Consider the following 27,199-nt stretch of genomic DNA (forward strand, 5'->3'; position numbering starts at 1 on the left):
CTCCTGCTCCATGCCCCCTTACCGCGCTGCCTGGAGCACCGGCTCAGGCTAGGCTCTGCAGCTACACTGCCCCGGGAGCTCACAGCCCCTCCTCCCAGAGCATTGCGCCAGCAGCGAGGTGAGGCTGCGGGGGAGGGGCTGGGGGCTAGCCTCCCCGGCCAGGAGCTCAGGGGCTGAGCAGGAGGGTCCTGCGGGCCTCTTCTCTTCCCCACCCACCTCTAGTCTTTCTTCCTTTCTTCTTTCTACAGGGCTTCTTTATACATTACAAAAAAAAGTGCAAACTATGATTTTCTCTCCTTCACAATTTGCATTTAACTTGTGGAGACCTCCATTGCCGTGTTCCTAGTCTTAAAAAACACACACATCTTTGTTTTACTGTAACAAGCATTTAGACTGAAATAACTGAATTCTCATCCTAGATTTGATTGCATGTTCAAAATAATAAAACCACCCCGATGCAATTCAGATTCTGCTCCTTTTGAGATGAGACACTGAGGCAATCATATCATTGGCGGTTAACAAAGTTTTGATACTGGGAAGGCTCAACAGAGATAGGAGAGTTTAACCATTTTGCCAGTCAATTATAATAATATTTCTGCTTCCAAATGTTTAAAAAGTTGGCTTCATAAGGTATAATCATGGCATAAAGGCCAGTCTGACAATAGTAATTAATTAGGCTATTATGCATTCTACAGTGATAATTGCTTTGCTGGAAAGTCACCAGCCATGAAAAAGACCCAGCACATGAATGTAATTCATCAATCCGAGTTGTTCCAGCACAGTTGCGTTTTCTCACCTGGAGTCAGTGTACACTGTGGAAGGAAACAAAAAAAAAAAATTGATGTTACATCGATATATAATAGCTGAGTGCTTGGCATGCCTCGGATCAGCGGAGGATTTTGCAGGGGCCAGGGAAAGTCAGCAGTTAAATGAAGGTTTAGCATCTCAAATGGCCATCTCTGTCATCTCAGTGGCAGCAGGCATTTCAACTCCTCTCCCATTACTGATTGCAATCAGGAGGGTGGGAAAACTAGCCACTCTGACAGGTTGCCCGTGAATGCCACACAGAGGAGTTGGGAGTTTTCATCTGAGTGAAATGTATCCAACTGGCAGCGATGTTCTGATAGGATTATAGCCATGTGGGCAGTGCTTCGTTGCAGACATTGAGACTCAGGTGCGGGAAGGAGATCTCTGAAGAATACAGCATTGCAAGTTTCTGGGTGGAGTTTGGATCTTTGTTTTGGAGCATTTGCTGTTTGGGTGGATTTCACCTCTGGGCAGAGGGCCCAGCACCAGGTTTAGATGCCACTTACCTCTCCTTTATACCCACACAATAAGGCTTAAGTGGTACCTAAGCCTCGTGCTGGTCCCTCTCCCCGGGGTAAATTCCATCCAATGAACAGAGAACACATTTGTAAATAGTTCCCCATGTGATCTGGGATGTGGTTGCGTGTGTGATTCCTTGTTGCTTCCCCCTTTTTTCCTGGTCTTAAAGAGGTGGTGTCGAATTAAAAACAATCTTCTTTTGAAAAGCATGTTCCCTGCCTTGGGCGATTAACACAAAGTTAAATCTAAGTAGCTTTCCCCCTTTTGTGCAGTTGGTTCACTCTTTGCCCTTCATTCCACTCAAGCTATGAAAATCGACTGATCAATTTCACCTTTTGTTTCTAGTCAGTTTCTCCTCCCTCTCCTGCTCCAAGCACCCTGAAGCCTTGTTTGGGCAATAGATACCATGCACTGCAAATGTTGGTGTAAATCCAAGCCCAGACCCTTCTATTTTCACTCACCTTTCTTGTTTTTAAATGCATGTGAATATTTGTATTGCTTTCACAATTTTTAAAAACCTTTCTGTCTTGCTTGAGGACAAACCCTACATCTTGGATCTAAATTATCACTTGACTAGGTATCACAACCCAAAATACTTTAAACAGGCTGGGGAAGGAAATCGAACCCAGCTGCTCGCATAGTATAGAATGTCTCTATACTGTGATATATTTTTCACACAACAAAGTGATTTGAAATTAGATCCGATGGGCCGATTTCCACCCTGCCGTAAGAAGGGCATAACTGATTAACTAAATGGAGTGGCACAGGCATATATCAGGGCTGAATTAGACTGTATTTCTCTCCCCATCCACACAAACATTCTTACTGTCTTTTCACCTGGAGAAGGACAGCTGGCCACATTGTGCTGTTGGGTTTTATGCAGAACTCCTCGCTGGTTTCAAAAGGGAATCTTATTTAAAAGCCACCTGTATTCTATGGGTCAGTACCACTCATGTGGGTGGAAGAGTTCCTCTTGGAAACTCAGACTTCGGTGCAGCTCAGCCCATGCTATTGACCCATGTAAGAAAGGAGTCTTGGACAGGATAGTAACCTTTATGTAAAACTCAGCCCAAGGGGCAGCCTGCAAAAAGGAAGTGATCTGATTAGTCAGGGTTGATTGATTGGTCACAAACTGCTCTGTTTCAGTTGCAGTATGACCTTTAACTTTTTTTTTTTTTTTTTTTTTAAAGAACTCAGGTAAAATACCAACCTCCAGCCCGTCACATCATTTCCCAGCAAATGTAGTAGTTAATCCCCAGGACCAGCCTGGCAGAGCTGTGTCAGGCAATTAAACAGCCTCTGTGGGTCCACACTCACTTGACAACTTGTGTCTTGCCCACACGGGCTCTTTACGCTCTTGCTAAGGTAGGTGGTAGGGTTCTCAGATGAAATCGGCGGGGGACTGTACAGATAAAATCAGAGAGGGAATTTCTTCCATCGGGTACATTGCTGCGAGTGGGGTTTTCGTAAGCGCTCAGCGTTGGCTTAGCTTTGCGCCCAGTGGGAATTTACCACTGACTCCATTGGGAGCAGAGTAAGATGATGAGAGTGTTTTGAAAATCAAATCCTAATATATAGAGGACCTGATCTTGCGCCCATTGAAATTAATGGGAAACTTCAGTTGACTTAACTGGGAGCAGGAGCCATCCCCAGATGACCAAACTTCCACCCCACCTCAGAGCAGTGGGGCTAAATGTTCATAATTAACCAGGAAGTTACAGTGTTCCATATTTTGTGACATTGAGGAACTAGAAGAATTGTCCCTACTCAGCCACAGGCCTGATCTAATGTGCAGTGAAATCAATGGAAAAATTGCCCTTGAGTTTGATGGGCGCTGGAGGTAGGTTTCACTTGCTAGTTGTGATGTATTAGCCCTGTCCTCGTTTGCTGCGGTTTCTGGTACCACAAGGAAATATTCAACTCTAAAACTTTCACTGAGTTTTTTTTTCAATCATGAAAACAATTCAGTTCTGGTTTTGTAAAAGCCGTTCTGTTAAAAAAAAAAAAAAAAAAAATTAAAAAATTATGCCGAAAAACTCAACACCATCCCTGGAAGGCTTTTCCAGTGTATTTATTAAATTTGCTGATCCACAGAACTAACAGTTCCTAGCAATGTATTTTCTAGAGTAGTTTAAGGTGGCCCGTCTGCAGGAGGGAAGAATACATTCGGAGTGTCTCCAGAATGATTTTATTCTCTCCTTAAAAACGCAAGCGATTGGCTGATATTTAGGTGGATTATCTCTATTCGGAAAAGGTCATTTAAATTTTTTTTAGCTGACATTTTCTGAAAGAGCAGAGCCAACTCCTGGCCGAAAATACTGTGGATGGTAAAACGGGAGTAGCGTGTCTGAGCGCACCTGTCACATCATTCCGGTGTGTTTCTCTGGGCCGCTCTCAGCTCCTGCTTTAACCCTTTGTAAAAGCACCTTTCCCATAAATTGGGACTGAATTGGTGTCCTCTCCGGGTGGCTCTGTAGCCAGTCATGTGGTGTCTGCTATGATACATTATTGCCGTATCCCATCGTTTAGTCTGAGGACTGCAGAGGAGCTGCATGCAGACTGCTGTCCCTCATCGGCTTCATTAACATCGGTGGAAGGGCACCTCACTGACCACATTATCTCCACTGCGAGCTGTGTCCCATGAGTCCTGTTTAGCTCAGAGCTTCCCTGCGATGGGAGCTTGGCTGGCACTGCAGCCCTCTTTCAGTGCTGAGGAGAGGCTCAGGCGTCAGGGTCAAACTGGCACGATGATCACCCTGTTGATGATTAAACTGCTCACGTGTGAACAGAGCCACTCTTGGGTTTCCATTCCTTTGTGGCAAACTTCACCTCCCAGTGCCCTCCAGGAATTGATTGCAATAGGGTTGGAATCAAGAGGGTTCTATAAAAAGTAACAAGCTTCCATAGAAATGATCGCAAAACCTATGAGATGAAATCCCGACCCCCATTGAAGTCAACAACAAAACTCCCATGACAGCATTTCACCCATCATATTTAAGCCAGTGATGTCCATTCTGTGGATTGTTGAAACCAGCCCTGTCCTGGAGCAAGGAAAGAATTTTCTGTTAATTTCTGCAGGAAGCTTTCTAGCCCTGTAGAAAACTTAGCCTTTCTTACTGTTGGCCTTTTCCATAAGGGTTAAGGTTTATTTAAAATGTGGATGCAAAGTCTTTTGTATATTTCTAAGGTGATTAATCTCAGATAATACATTGATAAATTGATTTGAAAGTTTAAAGTGCTTTGAAGATGAAAAGCGTTGCAGAAGCCCTAAGTGTTAATATTATTTATTACTGTGTTTTAACAAAGGCAGTACAGTGCTGCAGAACGCCCGCTGTAGTAATATTTAGCATTTGAAATCTTTGCCTCAGCATTTCCATTTACTCTCTTAATTCTGCTTGTCACCCTACCCCTTGCTTTTACCTTCCTGCCCCCGGCAGGCAGATTGTCCAGTGCATAAGGTGTGACCTAGGACTCGGGAACTGTGGCTTTAATACTCGTCTGAGCTACCGACTTCGTGTGTGACCTTTGCCAGGTTGTGTAATCTACCCTGGGCCTTGGTTCCAGTCTCTGTAATGGGGAGGGATTCTGCCCTCCTTCACAGGGAGGTTGTGGGGATAAAATCCACTCGTGACTGTGAAGGTTGCTCAAATATCATAGTTAAGAGGGCTATATAGGTAGGTAGAGTTCCTCTTAAAAAACCCCAAAACTTCTATTGCCCTTTTACTCTTTAACTACACGTGTTTGTGTGCGTGTGCACAGAGGTGCATGTGTGTACTTAATGATTTTGTTCATTCATAGGAAAAAGAAACAAGTTCAATACTGGAAGTATTACCCTCTATTGTGTGTGAATTTTAACATGTCTATTACATACTTTTTGGTTCTGACTAGAATGAACGCTTGTCTGTTTTCCATTTGAATATTACAGGTTTTATGAAACCCCAAAACCATTTAAAAATGGGGAAAAAATGTTGAAGCACCTTGAGCTTTTGATTGATATCGATCTCAGTGATTTCCGTAAGCAGGGAGGCAGAGTTAGCCATACGTTGCAGATGGGGAAATTGAGGCACGGAGGAATGAAATGATTTGCTCAGTGAGTCAATGGCAGAGCTGGGACCAGAATACAGGTCTCCTGAATCCCAGTCTATCCCCACTGGGCCCTCTTGACAAACGTAAAACCTAAGGAGAAAACAGGATTCTGTACAGTTTCTGCTCTTTCCTAATCTATTGCTCCATGGGACGAGTTTATGGCGCTTTTTGCACAAGTTGTAGAGTCAACACTCAATAGTTCTCGTCTCAGCCCCAGTGATACTGAGGCGATGCTTTTATAAAGTAAAAATTGGGCTGCCATAACATTTCCAATAAAAGTCAACGCCGATGATTGTTTCCTCTCCAGTGACATCCCTCTGCCTTTTTGAAATGGAAAGTTACGTGTCACTGACATGGGTCATCAGGTTGAAACGTGGGCGCTCCAAGCTTAGGCACCTATGTTCATTGAGGCACCAGGACAAATGGCCTGTTTTCCACTTCAGCTGTGCGTGCTCAGCACCTTTGACAACCAGGCCACTTCTAGTGAGTGGCTAGGCCCCAACCCGTGCCCACCGAAATTAATGGAAGTCTTTCCACTGACTTCAGTAGATGCCATCGGATCCTTAGTATGTATTTAGGTGGCTAATTGTAGGCATCCAAGTTTGAAAATGTTGACCTTGAGCCATCGTGCCCTTTTGTTGTGCTAGTGAATTGCTAATGAATGTCAGTAACCCAGTTCTCTGGTTCTTGGCTGATAAAACAACTGCTTTAGAACGGTGAGTCTTGGGAAGGCAAAGTCTGCATTCATTGTATTGTACAGGCTAGAGCTGGAAAAGGGCTGTAAGACCAGCACCATAGGGACATTGTATTCTAGTGCAGAAGCACTGCAGTAGCCTCTCCTGCTGTAAAAAGGAGAAGCCTTAAATCAGGGCTTCTAAAACCACCTAGAGAGGATGTGCAGCTGGGTAATGCAGAGAACGGAACTTTGTCCAGTTAAAATGCACACCCAGCTCTGACAGTTTTCTGCTTGCGTTACTGGCCTATTGCCGCTGTGTTTGTGGTTTGCTCTTTTAAACCCCCTGAAGCTGAATTTGTTTGTGAAATGCTAAAGAAAGCCCCCAAATTTCGTAGCTGCTGGAAGCACTAGAATGAGAAAGTGGGTATGTGTATTAGATGCTAAAAAAAGCGATGGCTTATGCAATTTTAACAATAGAAAAATGATCTTTGTGCTCTAGTGACTGTGAGCGTGGAGGGGGTTTGCTCAGGTGGCTGCTAAATTACAAATGAGGGGTTTGCTTTTGTTTTGAATGACAAGCAATTTAAAGGTTTCAGAGTAACAGCCGTGTTAGTCTGTATTCGTAAAAAGAAAAGGAGTACTTGTGGCACCTTAGAGACTAACCAGTTTATTTGAGCATGAGCTTTCGTGAGCTTTTCGTCAGCAGGAGAATGAGTTTGTGTGTGTGGTTTTTGGAGGGGGGGTGTGGGGGGGTGAGAAAACCTGGATTAGTGCTGGAGGTGACCCACCTTGATTATCATGCGCATTATAAAGAGGGGTTTCAAAGGGGGATGGGCTGTTGCCAGCAGGAGAGTGAGTTTGTATGTGTGTGTGTGTGGGGGGGGGGAAGGGTGAGAAAACCTGGATTTGTGCTGGAAATGGCTCTACTTGATGATCACTTTAGATAAGCTGTTGCCAGCGGGGGAGTGAGGTGGGAGGAAGTTTTGTTTCATGGTCTCTGTGTGTATATAATGTCTTCTGCAGTTTCCACGATATGCTATGCATCCGACGAAGTGAGCTGTAGCTCACGAAAGCTCATGCTCAAATAAACTGGTTAGTCTCTAAGGTGCCACAAGCAATTTAAATTCACTCTTGTGTGGAGGTTGGACCCTTTTCTAGCAATGAGAAGGGGAAAAAAACCCCAAACCTCTCACCCCTTTAAATTGGAGAGATTGTGAAACTCCCACTGTGCTGCGGCTGGAAGTTAGGACTTCATTCAATAATTATCAAATCTGTGATTGGTGTAACTGATTACGCCATTGCTCATACCACTTCTGCCAGTTGGGACCAGGTCAGTTTTAGCTTCAAATAGGACATGGTTCTCTTTCTAGAGGTGCACGAGACCACTGCCCTTCCTTGGGTGGAAGGTGATTATTAATACAGACAAGCTGCTCGTTGTCTTATTTTTAGCTCTGGAGTTATTGCGAATGTTAGAGTACAATGTATCTGATGGGTTTTTCCCTGAGACGCTGAGAATTAGCCTTGCTTCCTGGTGAGATTCAGGGTAAAGATTCAGGGATCCTTTCCAAGGATAAATTAACACAGGGCAATATTTTTTGGTCCTTGACTTTTTCTGGAATAAATGGAATTCCGTTATAATAGTGCAGGTTGGTCCAGGGGCTTGATCATAACCCTGAGCACTTACGCAATCAGTGGTCTACACTTTCAAGCACGGAATGAACATTCAATAGTGAATCTGTCCAGTGCCTCCATGAGGATGGGGAAAAGGAGGCACCGGGAGGTCAAACCCAAAGTTTTCAAGCCTGGCTGTCTAAAGTCAGACAACAAAATCCATGGTTAGGCATTGAGCTGGGACGTGGGAGATCATGAGCCTGTTCCAAGCTTTGGCGCAGACTTCCTGGGGGCCTTGGTAAATCACTGCGGCCCCAGTTCAGCAAAGCATGTCAGAATGGGCCTAAGGCCCAAACCCCAAAAAGGAATCTAGGCTCCTATCTTCTAGGAAGCTAGGATTCTAAATCCCTTCGTGAATCTGGCCCTCAGGATCTAACCTCTCTGTGCCTCAGTCTTCCCCATAAGTGAAACGGGAGTAATAATACGTTCCTACTCGAGCATAAATGCATTAATATCAGTGAGGCTCTCGGGTACTCCTGCCGTGAGCATCCTAGAAAACCTATACGCTATAGCTCATTCAGTGTGTTCTGTTGTTATCAGAAGGGCTAAGTACCCTGGGCCACTTCCTTTTACTTGCCTACCTGCCACTTGAATCTGACACATTACTCGGCCCAGTAACTGGCCCCAGACGTTGCCAGCCAGTCAGTGGAGGAGAGAGAATTAGAACCCTGCGATTCCAGGCTCCCAGCCTGGTTCTCAGCTTGCTAAACCAGGCAGCCTGCAGTGAGTTGGTGGCTAGCCAGACGCCATCCCAGTCACACTCACCGCTGCGGTTTCAGCCTTTTCCCCTAACTTTTTTGTTACGAATTCAGGGCCTGCTCCCACAAGTGACAGCACGTGGGTGGATTGTCATGGCTACTCAGTGCCCCAGCGAGGTCAGGGGGGTTGCCTGGAGGCTCAGCTGGATGCTACTCTTGGCAGGAGCAGAGACTTTAGTGCTAGTGAAAGAGCCAGGTGATTGTTGATTATCCAATTCCAAGCAGCGCTGATGCAAACTTCCTCCCCACAGCCTTCAGAGACCTGCTGAGTCCTTAGGCTAGACTCCTCAATTCAGTCTCCGTGGCAGCTCGTGCTTGGAGCAAAATCCAAGCGGTAGCACAGAGATCCTCTTTGGAAGGGGATATTTGCCTGTCCCGGGCTCCCTAATTTTAACCTCTTCTTTTTTTCCCGTCTATCCAAGTGGTGGAAGGTGATGGATCATGCTGTCCGGCATCAGCAAAAGCAAGGCAAACCCGTCGGGAATGAACGTGAAAGTTCTGAGCAAACTCACTTTGATCCAGATTCTCCAGGCTATTTAGGCACCTAACTCCCACTGATTTCGGTGGACGTTAGGCACCTAAAAACCTTTAGCGGGTCAGGACCTTAGTAAACAAAGAGCTCTGCAGTCAGGTGGGAGCAGGTAGGAAACACCACCAGGATTGTGTAGGCAAATGCTGAAAAGTTAACTGGAGTAAAAGATTCATGCACATCAATGTTGAATGGGGATATTGCAGCAGGACTAATATATTGGTCTGTTGTTAGCCATGCAACGCGGCAGAGCTTAGTTACTTCTGAATTGCACAGCGGGAGTCTGGCCGCAGTCCCTCTGGGAGGTGGCACGGTACTGGTGATGCACCCTGATGGGAAGGCCCCCAGGGTCTGCGAGGACCAAAAGCAAAGGGGTGGGGGAGCTGGGGGTCTCAGCCATCTCACCCTGACCTGAAGATGTCAGTGTGGGCGAGGCTTTTCGGGGTGTGTGGTGTTGGACCCAGCTCAGCAGCCTGCCATTTAAATAAAAGGTGAAATTCTTATCTCTTATTTAAGCTCCAGCATTAAATTATAATTTTCATTGATGCAAAGCGCATCAATGATTTATCTTGGTGTGACATTACTGTAGTGTTAGGAATTTAGCCGAAGGCAAAGGACGCAGGGTGTAAACTAGTTACTTTGTTTAATTCCATGGATCCTTTTGACAACCTCCTCCCTTCTCGCTGCCACGTGGGCACTTGGGAACTCCTGCCTTCCATGGGGCAGCAGAGATGTATAGGGAGTAAATGGGCCAGTGGCTACAGAACCACAGCCAGATAAACATTTCTCTGCCTGCTAATGCTGTCGTGGTCGTTATTATATTTATATTACAGTAGCGCTCAGAGTCGCGATCTCTGGTGGGGCTTTATTGCCCTTGGCACTGGACAGACTAATAGAGGTGGTCCTGCCCCTGTCTGCAATCTAAATAGACTGGACAAGCAACAGCTGTAATGTCATTATCGTCCCTGTCTTGCAGGTGGGTAAACAGGCACAGAAAGAAGTGACTTGACCAAGGTCACACAGTGAGTCTGTAGCAGAGCCAAGGGTTGAACCCAGGTCTCTCGAATCCCAGTGCAGTGTTGTGGCTTAGCTGCAAAGCCGTGTTTCCTGTCTTGCTCATGTCTGCCCTCTGTGGGGCTCCCCCTGAGCCCTCTCTTAGGTTTCTGGGTTCCATATTAAAATAACTACCCAGTGCGTGGAAGGTCCAGCTCCCAGCTCTAACGATGGGACATAGCGTAACAGACAACACCTGGGAATGGAAGCACAGTTGCTTGCGTCTGGCAGGATTTCAGGGCCGTGGAGAAGGGTGAGGTAAACGCCTTGTGACTGGCCAGCCGTATCTTTCTCCTCATTAACAGCCAGGTGCTCTTCCTCCCGCGGACGGATTCATGCACATAGACAGTGTGCTGCTTCTTAACGCTGACTGTGAAGCACGTAATGAAGCATGGTGAGCGCACTGGCTGGCCTCTCTGCCAGCCCATGTCAGCAGGGTTGGCTGTCCTGGGGGCTGCTGGAGCCGTTTCTGTCGACCACGATACGGGGGTTCCATGTGTGTAACGTTGTGGGGATAAGGCATATGCTCCAGAGTCAGGGATAGCACTAAGCCGCCTTCAGTTAGAAGCAAATAAAGCCGAGCGAGCTGCATAGTTTGCTGGTCTGGTGGATACAGCACGGGACCAGGAGTCGGGAAACCTGGCTTCTCTTCTTGGTTCTGCCACTGACTCATTGTGTGACCTTGGACAACTCAGCTGAGCTCTCTTGCCTGAGGTTCCCTGTCTGTAACAAGGGGGTAATGATACTGATCTTCCCTGGTGGAGCACCGGGAGACCTGTCACTGAACAGTGCTGTGCAGCAGCTGACTAGTAGGAGTCTGTCTTGCTCCTAGGACTGGAATGGACTCCACTAACATGGTGCTTAGCGTACGGCTAACATGGCGCATTAACACGGCGCTTAGGGTTGCTCGCACCGGATCACTGCTATGATTCCTACCAGAGAGCTACAAGATAGTGTCTCTTCTGGTCTCATCTTGGGGCTGAGGCATATGGCTCTGAGTTAGACACATGGGGGTGATCGTGTGTGTGGGGGGGTGTGTAGGTTTTTCTGCTCACTCTCACTGAAGAGTTGAGAAGGAGGCTCACCCACGTCTCTGACAGATGATTAGCTGAGTTTAATGATCGCTGGGGGTTTCCTGATCACTTGGGGGTTGAGTGGCAGCTGGGAAGGCAAACTGAAATGCGCTACCTGTCCCCAGTGAAATTTCACTGACTGCTTTCACTAGGGTGAGGCATTAGAGGGAGGCACTGACAAGTTGGCTTTGCTTGGAGGTGCCCAGTGCTGATGTTCCACCAGGTTCTTCTAAGTGGGATTCTTTGTGCTGTTGCCTCTGCAGCGAGGGTGGCTGCGTGGGGAGCCTGGTAGGTACCGGCGAGAGTTTGTGTCTTTCATAACACAAGAACCCGGGGTCAGCCAATGAAATGAATAGGCAGCGGGTATAAAACAAACAATAGGAAGTACTTCTTCACACAGCACCCTGTCAACCTGTGGAACTCCTTGCCGGGGGATGTTATGAAGGCCAAAACTATAACTGGGTTCAAAAAAGAATTAGATAAGTTCATGGAGGATAAGTGCATCAGTGGCTATTAGCCAAGATGGTCAGGGATGTGATCCCGAGCTTTGAGTGTCCCTAGCCTCTGATTGCTTGAAAGTCCCATTACCCCCAGCTATCAGAGAGCAAAGACTGACCCCAGTGGGAGGGATGTGCGGAGCACTGACACATGGCGATCTGAAAGCAGGGGAGACATTGGGTCTGTTCCCACATGTGCCAACTCCCAGCATGACGTCACCCAAAGTGTGTCCCCCCCTCTGTGTATCTACTTAGACAGCCCCAGTACCTCCCAAATGTTAATGCCTTTAACCTCACAGGACCCCGGGGGCCAGGGCAGGGCTGTTATCCCTGTTATGCAGTTGAGGAGCCGAGGCACAGATCTTCGGAGATAGTTAGGCTCCTAACTTCCATTGATTTCAATGGAGCCTTAATTCCTCCCAGGATCTGGGCCAGAAAGGCTAAGTGACATGCCTGTGGTCTGAAAGGAAGTCTGTGGCAGAGCCCATTCCCCACTTTCCTATCTGTACTACAGGGATAACAACAGTTCAGTTAAATGTTCTCCGTGCATTTGATGAAAGGGGCTAGACACATACCAAGTAGCATTAATATTCATTCCGATATCCCTGGGCTTTTTATAAAGTGCCCGTAAGGCCCTTCCCTGGAAATATCACTTCCAGTGTTCACATGCGAATATGCCAGTCCCATTTTCAACTCTGGTCAACTAGACAAACCACGTAATAGAACTAGACCGTGCAAAGAGCTCCGCAGCGGGGCAGCACGTGTGGACGTGGCTGCATCTTCCGGGTTTCCATTAAATAAGAATGTTAGAAGATCATGGGAGTTGGCAAAACATCCAAAGGCGAAAAGCAAACAAGTTGGTGGAACAGGTTTGTGTGCTGTAAATTGACCTACAGGGCCTAGGAAATTCACACCGGGTTCACCCTGTCTCTGTGGGATCTAAACACTGCACAGGTCAGTTAGGTCATCAACGCAAGATCCGTTGTAAACTTAGTGGAATCTTTTTTCTTTTGTCACTTCTCTGGTCATAGGGACCTCGGTTTGGGGTTCAATTCCTTCCCCCACCCCAGTTCTTTGTCAGACCGCTGTAGTTATGGCGGAAGCAACTTGATCGAACAGGGTCCTGCAGCATGCCCTAAAGGTGCTCCGACTCTGCGTTGCTCTGTTATGATCTTAAAGTCAGCAGTGACCTCTGCTAAAAATAATTCCTAGAGTGAGCCAGAAAAACCCCAGCAATCATCACTGATGATCAGAAGCGGCACCAAGCAATAAAACGAAGGGTCAAAGGCTGTTAAGTGCTGCTTACTGGTTCGAGAACAGACCCAGCAGCTTTGCAGTGGATGCAGTTGCACAGCCCCAGCGGTGTGAGGAGAGTGTAGGTGGTAATTATTAACTCCTTGCAGCGGGGCACAGATTCTGGTCTCTGTTACGCTCGTGCCAAGCTGGAGTATCCCTGCTGCAATCCATGCGTATGCCAGGAAGATCTGCCTGTGGCTTGGATGGGAGAGACTCCAGATTCATGCCGACCTAGCTGGGACCACAGCCCAGCCTTCAGGGGTTTCTTCTCTTCTTTGAAGCCCTGGTTTCGCATTTCCTCACCTCCTATTTCTATTTTCCCTTAGGTGATTGCACTTAGTAAAAGAAGCAAGGAGGCTGAGACGGCTTTCCTCAGTGTTTACAAGCAATTAATTGGAGCACCAGGTAAGGAATGCTTTGGCTACTTAGCTGAATAATTAATGTTGAGAACAGACCGCCCAGCAGCCATTAGAAGCAAGGATTGCTGTGTATGCTGCATGCCACAGCATCACTGCCCTGTCCTGGTGCTCAGAGCTTTCTGCAGCTCTATCTCTCACGTTATCTATCCCTCCAATTGCCCAGAATCGGGTCTCCTTCCAGTGTCCTTTGGGCCATGGTACTGCATCATCAGTGTTTGATCTCCTGCATCACGGCCGGGATGGTGGCCACTAACTTTTCCATGTTCTTTTTGAGATCTGAGCAGGTGGCACAGACAAGTGGAAGCAGCTTTTGCCATCCTTGTATTTTGGCATGTGAGCCAAATGTATCTTGACATTAGAAAAGAAATACATTTGCTCGAGCCTTGTAATAACACGGCTTCTATCCCCAGTTGTGTTTTTGACAGTAAGTTAACTACAATGACTGAGCTCCTTTTACAGCCCAGCTCCCGACAAGGACATGTAGGGGGTTTAAACACGCATCAGGACATCCACCGAACCCTACACCTAGCGCTGTTCATGCCCATCTGTACGTTGTCTGAGCCCTTTTGAAAGGAGAGCCAATCAAGGCTGACCCCAGGGTTAACATACAGTAACTGGGCATCCTGAGCCTACAATGAAACGTCCGCCCCTCCGTGCTCAGTAATAACGACAATGCTTTCTAGCACAGGGTCACACAGCCCTGTGCGAATGGTATTCCCGCAGCCTTGCAAAATCCTGCTTGTCAGCTCATCTGGGGTAACTAGCGAGGGTTTGATGGGCAAGTAAAATAATGCTGGATTTTTCATTCTCGTCACAGTGGTCAGGGCGGGTGAGCAGATTTGGTGCCTGGTCTGGTAAATGTTCACAATTGGTTTAGCAAGACTGTGTTGTCTCCATCTTATAGATGGGGAAACTGAGGCACAGAGGAGTTAAGCAACTTGGCGAAGTCCAGTGGCAGAGCTGGGCCTGGCATCCTGATTCATGGCCAACCAGCAGCCAACTCTGCCTCCTGCCAAAGTTGTCCGTGGAGCAAAGCAGTGTGGTGCAGCGGTTTGGGTGCTCGACTAGCATTCAGGAGTCCTGGGTTCTAACCCTGGTTCTGCCTCATTGGCAGTGCGAGCTTGTCAAGTCTCTGTGTCCCTAGAAAAAGAGGGCTAGCTGCTGCCCATAACACTGCGGCCAAAACCAGCTCCCAGCTCTAGTCTTTGGCATTGGTGAGCATCTTCCCCAGCAGTGGAGCCATGCTCAGAGCTCCCTCTGGGAAAGGACTAGAAGCTCTGCGTAGTGTGGCCTCCCCCGCACCTTCACCAGACTCTGACCCCCCCACTGATGGATTTGGTGCCTGGCCCTGCGTAGGATTGAGCAGTAACTCCTAACAGAGAGCCCCGTGTGTTGTACCAGGGGCCCTTTGCATTGCGCTAACCCTCGCTCATGCAGTGCTTGGCAGGAAGGAGTCTCCCGGTATTGAAGAACCAGCCGAGCTGTCAAGTCGGAGGATGAAGAGTTGCAAGGTGCAGGAGGGCTCCGGCAGGGACACTAACTCATCGGGCAGACATTTAGGAATAACAAAATGTTTTAATGATTTCTTAGGGGAATTCGGGAGACATATTTTTGTCCTCATTAAATTTTATCCTGAGATACGAGAACCAAATGTCAGAGCTGTTTCCGGAGCCCGGATCTATTCGTTCACCCTCCCCGCGCAGACCCCACCTCAGCGCGGGCTCTCACTCCTGTAATTTTAGCCATCTCGATGCATTCCTTGACAGGCGGATTCTTTGTAGACTACTTTCGAAGCGACACACAAGTCCTGATTCAACGTTTTTGTTCTGAATGGCTGCTGTCAACACAGCTCCCTGGCGGAGGCTGATTGCTCAGCGAGTATTTTGATAAGTGAGCGGGACTGTGTGGCTGCAATTACGAAAGAAGATCGTAAATCTTTTCGATATTGTTCACACAGATGTGGCGTGAAGTGAGGGGGGAAAAAAGCAGTAAAATGTGTTAAAAGCATAATTAATGTCATTGTTGCCGAGGAAGATTTGATTTAAGCCTCCCTTTGACTTGTGTAGCAGGGCGGCTGATTTCTGTCTCGCGTTGGGCAAACCCACGAGGCGCAGCCCTGGGCTGGAGGGAAGGGGCTTGTTAGCGGAGCGACTAGGGAGAAGTAGGTGAGCACATGGGCTGAAGAAGAGGGAGATGCAGGGGGAACGGGGCGTGTTGCTTCCATTGAGGATTTGCCTCTGTTTCAGCCAGCAGCATATCTGCGCGGGTGTAATTCGTGGTGTAGACTGGAACAGCCACTGTTTGCACTGGCCAAGTGGATATCGATTTCCAGCAGGGGCATACTTTGTCGGTGCAAATAGCAGCTGTGCCTGTCTACACTGATGGCTGAAATTGGAGTAAATCCCTGGTGTAGACAAGGCCTGGGGTGACCAGAAGTCCCGATTTTATAGGGACAGTCCCAGTATCCAGGGCTTTGTGTTATATAGGCACCTATTACCTCCCACCCCCATCCCGATTTTTCACACTTGCTATCTGGTCACCCTAACAAGGTCTTCCGTCTGTCTAGCTAACTCTAGCTGTAGCTGCTCCGCTGTAAGCCCCAAGCGTAGACACAGCCTACAGCGATGCAAGGGCTTTTCCCATTGCTGTAGGTATCCACCTCCCCAACAACGGGAGCAAGGCTGATAGAAGAATTCTTAGGTCAGCAGAACTATGGCACTTCGGCTGTGAATTTTTCACATGCCTGAGCACTGTAACTGTGTCAGCCTAAGTGCGGCTCAGACCTTAGTCCCAAATCCTGCCCCTTCCTCTTGTCCAGAGGGGCTCCGCTCTGCAGGGGGAGGTCCCTTCTCCTAGCTCTGCAGGGGCTGTCTGGGGGCACATGCAGATGGAGCAGGGGTGGTGGATCTGCCACCGGGTGGCTCCACCAGCCATTGGTCCCTGCACTGGGGGTACCAGGTGTCTGGAGGCTCCTGCACCCCTGAATCTGGAGCAGGTGCAGCCCCTGCTCCTGCCTGCACATGGGGAGGTAGGGGGACTACCATGGCCATGCAGGCCCTAAGACAGGAGTAGCAGCTGCTATCACTTTGCGGTGACCTTGTGAGCTGGAGAAATTCCTTCCCTCACCACGTGGCCACTGAGTGACTGGGGCTGGGTACTAGGTGTAGCATTTCCCCCTGGGAGGATACTGCTGCTTTCCCAAAGGGCTCTCAGGGGCTAAGGAAAGTAACTAGCCCTCCCCTCACTCCCCACGCGGGGCTGGGTGCTCAGCAGGGCTGCATCTGGGGTCTCGGAGGGGTTTCGTGCACCTTCCCTGACCCGATTCGTGCAGGGAGCGGTGCTGGGTCACTCCCGCTAATGCCAGACGACATGGGAAGACATGCTGTTAACTTTCAACAGCAATGCCACGTGACAGGCCTCCGTGCGTGCGGGGTTGCTGAAGGCGAGCTAGTGGGCTTGGCCAGCTCTGCCAGCGAGCTGCTCGTGGAACCAGCCCAGAGAGAGCCTTGCAGATGGGAGACCGGGAAATGCCCTGCCAGGGTCAGCCAGTAGTGGCGAGGGAGGTTTCATGGTCAGCTGCATGGAGAAGGGATGAATGAGGGTCCAGTCCTGCAGTCTCCTGCTGATGCCAACAGCAGCAGCATTTGGCCTCTTGACTTGAGTATCAATGGGAATGTTTGCCCAAGCAAGGGCTGCAGAACTGGGCCCGGAGCGGAAGGAGTCCCAGGTGGCGGAGCTGGAAGTGGATGGGTAACTGTGAGTGAGGCTCTCCCTTCCTGCCGGTGCCGAGCGATCCCGCCGTCTGGAGTCCCTCAAACGTGCCAGGCACGGTGTAGTTTGCTGGCGATGCGTCGTTGTTCTGCAGCCGCTCTGTGCAGCTTCACGGCAGCTTTGATGTAATGTGTAATTAGACGTTAACTAGAGTAATGTTCCGTGAGTATCACATGGAGCTGGAACGTTTCAGGACCCGGGAAGGCCAATGAATTATTCAGTGAATAACTCGGGTAAGAACAGCCAAGCTGAGTGGAAAATATAACCCCAAAATCCAGGGCAGCAAGAGCCAAAATGTTGAGTTAGAAACATCAGGCCAAATTCAGTTCTATTCCACCCATATCTCTGCGTTGACTTTAGTGGGGCTGGATGGGCAGCCTCAAAACATCTCCTGAGCATTAACGCTGGCCTCTCTTGGGCCCTGTATTAATCAAAGCGGGGGGAACGCTGGTTCAGAGGCAATAAGAACCATCCAGAACGTTCACCCAGCCCACAAACCCCAAGCTAACTCTTCTTCAGAGTTCTTGAAAGTTTGACCAACTCTTGTATTTCGAGATGGGACATGAGGTGAGCTGGGAGTTTCAGCTTGAGTTCCTGGTGGGAGGGGTTCAGCTTGGATCCCACACTGGGCCTCTGACCCTTCAGGGGTTCCCCCATCACTAGGGCTGCAGAGCTAAAGCGTGCTGAAGGTCAGTTCCCGAGGGCACAACCTTCAGTTACTGACAATGTTTAGATTAAAAGATCTAAGTTGTAGGGCCCACCCCAGAGGTCCTTGCTCAGTTTGGACTCCGCGCATCTTCAGGCACAATTCCCATTGGTGCTCAGGGGCCAAATCCTGGGGTATCCTGAGCACTCACTGCTCCCCCTGACTGCAGGAAGGGCTTTGCTTTCATGAGGACTCAGTATAGCAGGGACATCCAGGTTTGACCCATCATGATCCCGGCTGCAGGTCAGAGATGGAACCAAACCAAGACCCTGCTCCTGTGCATGACGACTTCCAGGATTAGGGCCCAAAGCCCCTGGTGCAAATACCCCCGACAGGATCAGAATGGGGAATCTGCAGCAGTCCCTTCACTATGAGATGTGCAAGTTCAGATCCCCTCTATATTACAGACACCCCCAGACTTTCAGCTCAGAGCCATGCAGCTGGATGGATGCCATCCCTCGTCGGCACTCTGCTTCCCCAAACATGCTCACGTCCCCAGCGGGTTTCAGTCTCTCTGCGGCAGAGTGTGGAAAGGTATTTTGTCTTTTCTTTACCAGGGAATTGGGTTTTCCTGGAAGCGTTACCAAGGTTTCCTAACGAAGCCGAAAACCCAACTCTTATGGACGCATCAGTGAAAGACATTCTCCTTCCCTGTGAAGTTGTGAATGTTAAAATAGTGTGCAATAGCACCCGCTAGTGGCTGTATTTGGCATCGGTGATTTGAGAAAAATACCAGGCCAATTTTTATTTTTAAAAAAAGACTACGTTTTGCATTCAAGTATTTAAAAAAAACAGGTGGTTTGATCTCTTGTGAGGTGAGGCTCTAATGAAATCAAAGTAAGTTAGTCATTTAACTAAGCATTGTGTGCACAAATGGGTTAGTAATTGCCACACAAAGCCAATATCATTTTAATCCACGCGTTGTTTTCATAGGACTGGTCCTGCAAACACTGATGTATGTGCCTAATTCCGCCAGTGTGAGTCGCCTCCCTTGGGAGTAGAATTACACACCTGTGTCGGCGTTAGCAGGGTTGGGCCCATAGTCAGTAACAGACCTCTCCACTTGCCCCAAACTGGAACAGGAGCCAGGGGGCTGAAATGTGATATACAAACCTAAGATGGGGGACACTCAGAATGATTCTTCCAATGTCATAGGCACCACTCCCTTTACTGTCAAGGGTTCTTCCTGTGAGCCCAGCCTCATGATGCTTCATTTCTGATGTAAATTGTTTCTAACAATAAAAGGCTCTGATCCTGCATCATCAAAGTCAATGGGAACTTTGCCATTAACATCACCGGGCAGCAGATGAGACTCGAGGTGAGGGGTGCCGCATGTGTGGACCAGATGGCTCTCTGGGACTACAGTGAGTTACATCCCTTGAAATGAAGGACATCTGAGAGAGATGGTTGGTGATCACATGTGGTTGGCTGGACCTTGAAGATGTGTTGGCCAAATTAAGGGATATATTAAATTTCAAATCCTATTTTTAAAACGTAGATCTTAGGCAAGTTGATTTTATTGCCTCTATTGCCTACATGTGGACCGTCCATTTAGCCCACAGATCACACAAAATCTCACCTCTCACATAGGCTAGCCGGGAGGGAATGGCGATAAGCTGTTTTAAGATCAAATGTTTTCTTTGGAGCTCCCAGGTCCAAAAATATATAATCAAAATGCAAACCGCTCACATCTGAAGAGGAAATGTTTAGAAAATGTGTCATCTTTATTTCAGCAAAGGTATGGTTGCTGAAAGAAGCTAGATGGAAATGCTGATACAGGCAAAACTCCATCGTGGCTTTATTACACAGGGTAGTGGCATACATTTTTGCTATTACATTATTTCTTGTTACAAAGAGACAGAGGAATTTGCCATAACAGATTGGCTCATTGGTCTGTCTAGCTTTTTATTCTGCATTGGCTGTTCCCTGGTGCTTCCGGGGCTAGCAAAAAAAGACCCTCTTGGTGATACACCTAACCAGTATGTGCAGTGGGAATGAGGTGGGAAATCCTTCACAACCCGGCAGTCTATCATCTTAGGCCCTGGAGCATGAGGTTTAATTACCTATATCGTTATCTTAGCTTGCATAGCTACAAATGTTATTAATGGCTGTAAAATTATCCTTTTTAAAATCAGCCATGCTATATGTCTTCAGCTGATGACCCTCTGCAGCTGGGAATTCGACAAGTGGACTGTATGCTGTGCGAAGGCATGGTTTCCTTTTATTGGTTCTAAATTTATGGCCCTCTAATTTCATTGAGTGTCACTTTCTGCTAATGTGTGCCAGGGTAAGATGCAAGGGTTAATTTCTACTGTGCTGCAGCTAAGCGGGAATCCTTAGTCAACTGTCCACTAACTTGTTTCTTTACTGTAGCTTCTTTGTCCGGGGATACATCCATCAGTTATACCAGCAAATCAGGTTTATTCAGTGCTCATATACAGTAATCTGATGCCCATCTTTAGTTCCCTTCAATCCAAGGATCTCAAAGCGCTTTATAAACATTATTTATATTTATTTAGATTTTAGAAAATTTAAAAGACACTTATCCAATTAAAAATTTAAAAGACGCTATGGACATCCAAGACATCATTAATAATATAGTAAAATCCGAGCAGCAATACAGTCCTCATCAGGACAGGGACTCAGCCAGGCAGCCACCTACAGAAACTCCTTTCTACCCTATCATCAATAGGGGCATTCCCTATGCTGTCTCTCACAGCCCTATCAAACCGGCATCTCTTGCAGCATGCTTGGAAAGTCAGCAAATCCAAGCTATTAATCAAGGAATTTAGCCTCCCACCACCATGATGTAATCATATTATTGGCTAGTATTATTATTCTCATGTAACATAGGGAAACTGAGGCACAGAGACAATAAAGCAATTATTTTCAGGGCGGTTGGGTGCTTCATTTTTGGGGCATCCAATGTGAGACATCTGGGCCTGGCTTTTCAAAGGTATTGAGCAACTGCAGCTCCCACTGACTTCGGCTGGAGTTGAGAGTGCTCAGAAGCTCTGAAAAGTGGGGCCAGGGTTTCTAAGTCTGGGCATCCAGAATTCATCAATTCATCAATTGCAAGGTCAGAAGGGCCCATTGTGATCAGCTCGTCTGACCACTTGGGTAACAGGCCAGAGACCTGCCCCACAGTAATGCTTAGAGCAGTGCTTGTAGAAAAGCAGCCAATCTTGATTTCAAAATTGCCAGTGTTGGAGGATCCCCCAGGACCCTTGGTAAATATTTCCAGTGAGAAGCCACTTTTGAAAATTTGGCCCCAAGTGACTTGCCCGATGGATTAGATATTCTGGATCTCCTGAGCCAGAAGCCCAAGACCATCCCTAGCTCAGGGGACACTGGGATTTCCATCGTAAGCCCTGGCTTTCATTGGTTCCTCTAACTCAATCATTTTTGTCAGGGATTCCGATGAGGAGAGCTCAGACCAGACCAAACCTCCAGTGTGGGGGATTCTTGGCCACTGTTGGGTACATTGGATCTGACTCTCCTCTCGTGCCTGGGTAAATCAGGAGTAACTCCACTGGAATCGTAGTGTTCTCTTGCGGTAAAACTGCTGCAAGTGAGCGGGGAATCGGGCCCACCTTAATGCACATGACATATGCTGATTGGACCAGGAAATGGACGTCATCTCTTTATCCACAGAGCAAGCAGAGAATGAGCAGCGGCTGGTGAGCTTCTACCCACCCCAGCCACCACCTCTTGAATCTGGATGGAACCATCTTTAGGGATTAATGGGTAGTCCAGAGCTCCTGGGTTGTGTTCTTTGCTTTGGCACCGACTCGCCGTCGTCCTTGGGCAGTCACTTTCTGTGCATTGCTTTGCCCAGCTGCACTAGGGTAGCACAAAAGAGCCTTCAACGGGTTTAGAGACTGATCTTACATCAGTGCTGTGCAGTGACTCACGGCTGCAGAGGTGAAAAGTGAGCACACAAGCTTTGCTCCTCACTTGAGCGTGTTTTCTTCTTTCCCCTGCTATAATTATTGTCAGAACAAGCCTTTCCTCTTCTTGGTTCTTGCTGAGAAAGGGGGATTTGGAGTGATTCTTTATGCAGCTGCTTTTACTGTAGTGAGAAACAAGCTGGACATATTTAAAAGCAAACAGAAGGCTTCTCTCGCCCCCTCCCCCCCGCTTAACTTGTGTACCTTAGTCACTCTGCCTGGCATTTAGCTGATGCCTCAAATAATTCTTCAAGACAAAGTAAATGGGATTTCCTTTGATAAAGCAATTCTTCAGTTACAGGCATTTTAAGTATGCATATTTTGACAGTCTTCTTGTTGTGTGGTCTTTATAGAAATAAAAGAAAACCACCCGGCTGTGTTTCAAAATGAACAACAATGGATTATTCTCTGAATTTCGGCAGAAATCGTGGTTGCATGAAGAAATTAATGGAGAGTGGTTTTCATAAACTAATTGCAGCAAGAGATGGAAAAGAACCAGTGCGTCCATTAGGGTGCGATGCCAGTGCAGGGATACAGTTATTTGCTCAGGGCCTGTTGTTCAAAGGTGCCGAATGCCGCTGCCTTCATTTGGAATGGTGACCTCTTCTGAAAACCAGGCGGTAGATTCCTTGGGCAAGATTCATCATTGGGGTAACTCAATGAAGTTAATGGCATTCTACCAGGAATGTATTTGGCTCATCTTGCTAGAACGAAAAAGGCCAGAGTTTCAATCAGTGGCCTCCATTTTGACAGACTCACTAATTCTGCTCACTTAGCAGTGTAAGTCTTTAATTGGTGGGGACCTTGATGTTGACATGGATTAAATTGCAGGTGTTACCTGATGAAGTTTTGCACCTTCAAAACTGTAGACTTGGATAAAGGTGCACTGAAAATTTGACCCAATGGGCTATATCCAAAGCCTAGTGAAGACTAGGGAAAGACTCCCATTAACTTCCATAGGAATTGGATCAGGTCTTTTATACATAACGTCAAGGTAGAAATTGAAAGGTGTCAAAGGAGCATTTTGGTCTTTGACTAATATTTGCTTCATTTTGATCTTCTGTCTTAGAAAATGTATGGAGTCAATTCTCTTGTTCTTCCAGAGGATTTCTTCATCAGAAACTGGAGAGTTCAAAATTGGTCTTACGAGGAGACTTTTGTAACCATTTATACCCGGTAGAAAACAACATTTAGCGCCAGTCCTTCATTGGTATAAATCAATTTATCTCCACTGAAGTCAGCCGGGCTATGCTGATTTATGCCAACTGAGGAACTGGCCTTCCAGACCCAAGTAAAGCCTTGGAAAAGATGCTTAACTGGCTAGTGCGGTTGAGGTTCTTGGTTAAGGGCCACACCCAAGTTTTCTCACTGACTTCACTGGGCTTTGGGTAAGGTTCTGAGTCCATAACTTGGCGTTAAATTGTATTCATTTTGCTCCAGTAAACCCCTGAAATCTGCCATCTACTACTAGGATTCCAAGACGGTCTCTGGGAAGAGGGTTCAGACTGTAATATCAATGAGTGCTTCCAGCCACTCCAGAATGGTTAGCCTAATTATTGATGTTTTAGAGAATTCTTATTTCCAGCCATTGCAGCTTGTTCATTTCCTCTGCAGTGTAGGACAGTCAGGGCACAGGCTATCATTGGGATTTGGGTACTGTTTGTTATTTGTATTACTGTAGCGCCTGGAGGCCCTAGTCGTGGGCCAGGACCCCATTGTACTAGGCACTGTACAAACACAGGACAAAAAGCTGGTCCCTGCCCCAAAGAGCTTCCACTCTAACTGCAAGACAAGAGACCACAGAGGAATACAGACAGCCCGACGGGAGAGAACAAGGGAACAAGATGGAGTGAGACAGGATTGTTCTCAGCACACCTGCAGCCTTACTGATGTCAAGTTTTCATAGGCAAACCCAATACATGTCGTTGGAAGTCTGTAGCTGAATCACGGCATACCATGCTGCAAGCCAGTTCCCGCTGCAGCTGCATCTGGAGAGCACGAGGGTTGCAGCTTGTTTTGAATCAGCGGTTCCCAACCACTACTCTGTGCGCCACTACCAGGGCTTCAGGCTTTTGTGTGACCGTAGACAGCTTCCCTTCCCTTCCTTATGCCCTTCTCCAGTGCTTTGCTATCTCAGTCTGTTCTCTAGATTCCTAAGAGGCAGGCTAAGAAGGTGAAGGATTAGCTGGGTGCGTAGCCCAAGGAAATGGCCCCGGGTAGTCAAAGAGCATCTCCCACGACCAGTCTGAAAAGTCTCATTTGTCTTGTGCAATGGACCAAGATTCACGCATGGGAAGGAATATTCCACCAAATCAATGACTCGCAAGTTGCAGGGACGATTTCTTTACAAATCCTTCTGCACGGAGCATTTCTAGCTATTGCCGTTGAGTCTGGCAGTGGCAGAGCACGTCCAGTGAGGTCTTGCTCCTGTTACAGTCATTGACAAAATGCCCATTGAATTCAATGGGAGCCTGATCAGGCCTCAACTCAGGTGCTTACCTCCACTGTAGCATCCGCCCTGGGTGCAGACAAGATGGCAGTCGCTCTAACAATTCACCCACTGGGGTGTTTCTCCAGCGATGGGTGCCCCAGAAATGCAGTACACGCCCATTTATCCAAAAGGCCTGGGAGACTGCCGAAAGCTTCAAATAACCAGGCGTACGCATGTGGACGCAGATAACTAGGATTTCCAGGTAAAGGGGATTCAGATAGCTGGTATTTGATTTCATGTGTGCGCAACTTTCTACACATGAATAGTCCCATTGACTGCAATCGGGTTGCCTGCTTGTGGGTGCAAAGTTAAGTAGGTATATAAGTGTCCGGAAGATGGGGGCCTAAGTATATAAATATACAGGGCTACAAGAATCCTGGCAAATATGAAGGGGTCAAATCCTGCTTCCTGTAGGTGAAATTTTCCCCATACGAAAGACAAACACAATGCCCATAGGGCCAGATCGTCAAAAGTATTTAGGCACCCAAATCCCATTGAAATCAGTGGGAGTTAAGCAGCTAAATACCTTTGGAGAGTCTGGGCCAAACGGCTTAAGTGGGACTTGAGTGGGGCGTTGACCTTGATTGGTCTTCTACCCAGGGTGAATTTCCCCCTTCATAGGAGCAGGGCCACCGGAACCAGTCAGACCAGTGCTGGCCATGATGCTGGTGGAAATCCAGAGGAAGCATGTTCACTCAGAAGACTTACTCCAGATCTACCTCTGCGTAAATGAGATAAGAACCTGGCCCGGTGGGCTCCTCGCAGGAGTAAGGCAATCAGCATGGGCCCTGTATCCTAGTTAATTGCCCTGTCTATGATTTCAAACTGACATTGCACCTTGTCGACTTCCCACCACCAAGCGTCTCCAAGCGGCCTCTGTACCATTATATATGGCAAGGAAAATGAAAGGTCAGTCATGCCGTCCACATGGCTGTGGCAAGCTGACACCGTTTGTTACTACCGCGTGCAATTATTCTGCATGTGATACCATCAAAGGCTGAGGGAGTTGTTCTTAGCAGCAGAGCTGGATTTTATTGTCAGTTGTTGTTTTGCAGTTGGATTTGTGCCATAGGTGTGGGGTAGAAGGCAGAGAGCCTACTCTCTTCCGCTTCCCTCTTTATCTAACTGTCTGACCCTGGAGAATTTGATTCTATTTTTTTCCCTCTTTTCCTCTTAAAAAAAAAAAAATTAACCTGGCTCAATAGGAGGCATTTTCTTGAACTTATTAAAAATCCAGACTTGTAAATTAATTTGTTCGTGTTGTACAATGGCAGTGCAGATGGACTCATTAGCATGCACACAACAAATAATTATAGATGAATTTTTAGCTGGCCTGCTTAATGGGCTTGCTGGGTTAATTATGTCAATGTATAATTACATCAGCCCTGGGAGACATAATGGCACACCCTGCTGAGCAGACACTAGCTAATGATGGTGTAATGCTGACAGAGGGAAGACATACTGTTCTGAATGCACCTGCTTACCTCTGCACAAACTGCGATTGTCTGCGCCTGCCTTTGCCTAAATAAACAGGCATTATCGGGAGTGTGTGTTGCTGGCTGGCGTTCGAGCAGGTTTCAGGGTGGGGACGGAGGGCCCCATGAACAGAAGGAGCGCTGAAGGCCTGGGATGAAAGCCTTTATCCTCGCAGCGCTTAGGAGTGTGCTCAGACTTTAACAGGGCTCATTGGCTTGTGTTAAGGACAATCTCAAAGACGCCGCGTTCAGTTTCTGATCTCCCTGCCCCATTCTAAGGCCCAGGTTTCTAAAAGCACCCACGCGCCCCAAATGCCCGAGTCACTGAGGCTATGTATCCTAGGGTTTGCATACACACACCCCTTTTCCAGGATCGCTATGTGGTACGGACACCTGGGTGACTGGGGCTGTCAGAAATGGGGGCCTAAATCCGTAGCTGATCCATTGACTTGGCTGCAGTCGCTCCGGATCAATGCTGGTGTAACCGAGAGCAGAGTCTGGCCCCTTTAATTTAGGAAGGTGGCTGCAACGTGCACCCTGTGCGGAATCGATAACGGGGGGTTGTAAGAGGAAACCCATCCTGCCTTCCCTGCCATGCGGGGAATGTGGGTGTGCAGGGAATGCAGCCTGGGGCTCACGCCTAGCCGCCATGGCCATTACAGTCTGGATCAACCGCCCGCTAAGGGAGGCCCGTGTTCCCTGTGGCACGGATGGCCTCGATCCAGTGCAAAGGAACAGTTATGCTCACTGTAGCATTGGTCACAGGCATGCTGGCTCTGATCAAGGCTGCAAACATCCATGTTGTTCCCAGACAGCGGGGGGGCGGCTCACTGCCCAGCTGCTGCCCCTCACCTCATCACCTTGCTCCCCTTTAGACCCCGTTCCTGTCCTGGAGGTGGCCCAGAGCGTAGAAGAGAGGCTGCAGCAGGGCCAGGGCCTCGACCCCGAGAACCCACCGCTGAAGGAGCTCAACAGGCAGCGGAAGAAGCACCCAGAGCTCCTTGGCACCAAAGGTACCAGCCGCTCCTCCCTTGCTCTGGTTCGTTTCCAGCACCGGGACGAGGGGGGGCCAGGGGCGTGTCCCTGTCCCCTGGCCCCCGGTGCTGGGGCTATGCAGCAGGGTGGTCACCCACTCCGGCCCTGAAAGGGTTAAAGCCAGCCCTGGGAGAGGGCTGATTGGGGGAAGCAGCCACACCTGGGCCATGCCCCAATCAGGCCACACCTGGCCCTGTTATAAGGGCTCAGGGGGGAGCTGGGTCAGGACTCTCCCTCTCGCTTCAGAGGGAGAAGGACCTAGCTGCCTGGGAGCTGAGGGTGCAGGCAACGGAGCAGGGCTGGGGAAAGGCGAGAGGAGCTCCTGCCTGGCAGCTCCCCAGGCTGCAGGCCTTGTCGAAGGCCAAACCAGCTACTGGGGTTGCAGAG

At 48.1% G+C, this 27,199-nt stretch overlaps 1 protein-coding gene across 8 annotated transcripts in view; it reads left to right on the forward strand.

The window, feature by feature from the left end:
* The window catches only part of CUX2 (cut like homeobox 2), a 224,729-nt gene that overhangs the window by 154,208 nt on the left and 43,322 nt on the right, over window positions 1–27,199 (forward strand). For all 8 annotated transcript variants that reach the window (XM_043529407.1, XM_043529409.1, XM_043529411.1 and 5 more), the window contains 2 exons: window positions 13,292–13,370; window positions 26,653–26,790. In XM_043529407.1, coding sequence (XP_043385342.1) covers window positions 13,292–13,370; window positions 26,653–26,790 — 217 coding nt within the window. The remainder of the gene's footprint in view (window positions 1–13,291; window positions 13,371–26,652; window positions 26,791–27,199) is intronic.

This window comes from Chelonia mydas, chromosome 15 (assembly GCF_015237465.2).
Source record: "Chelonia mydas isolate rCheMyd1 chromosome 15, rCheMyd1.pri.v2, whole genome shotgun sequence".
In the NCBI taxonomy this organism is placed as follows: Eukaryota; Metazoa; Chordata; order Testudines; family Cheloniidae; genus Chelonia; species Chelonia mydas.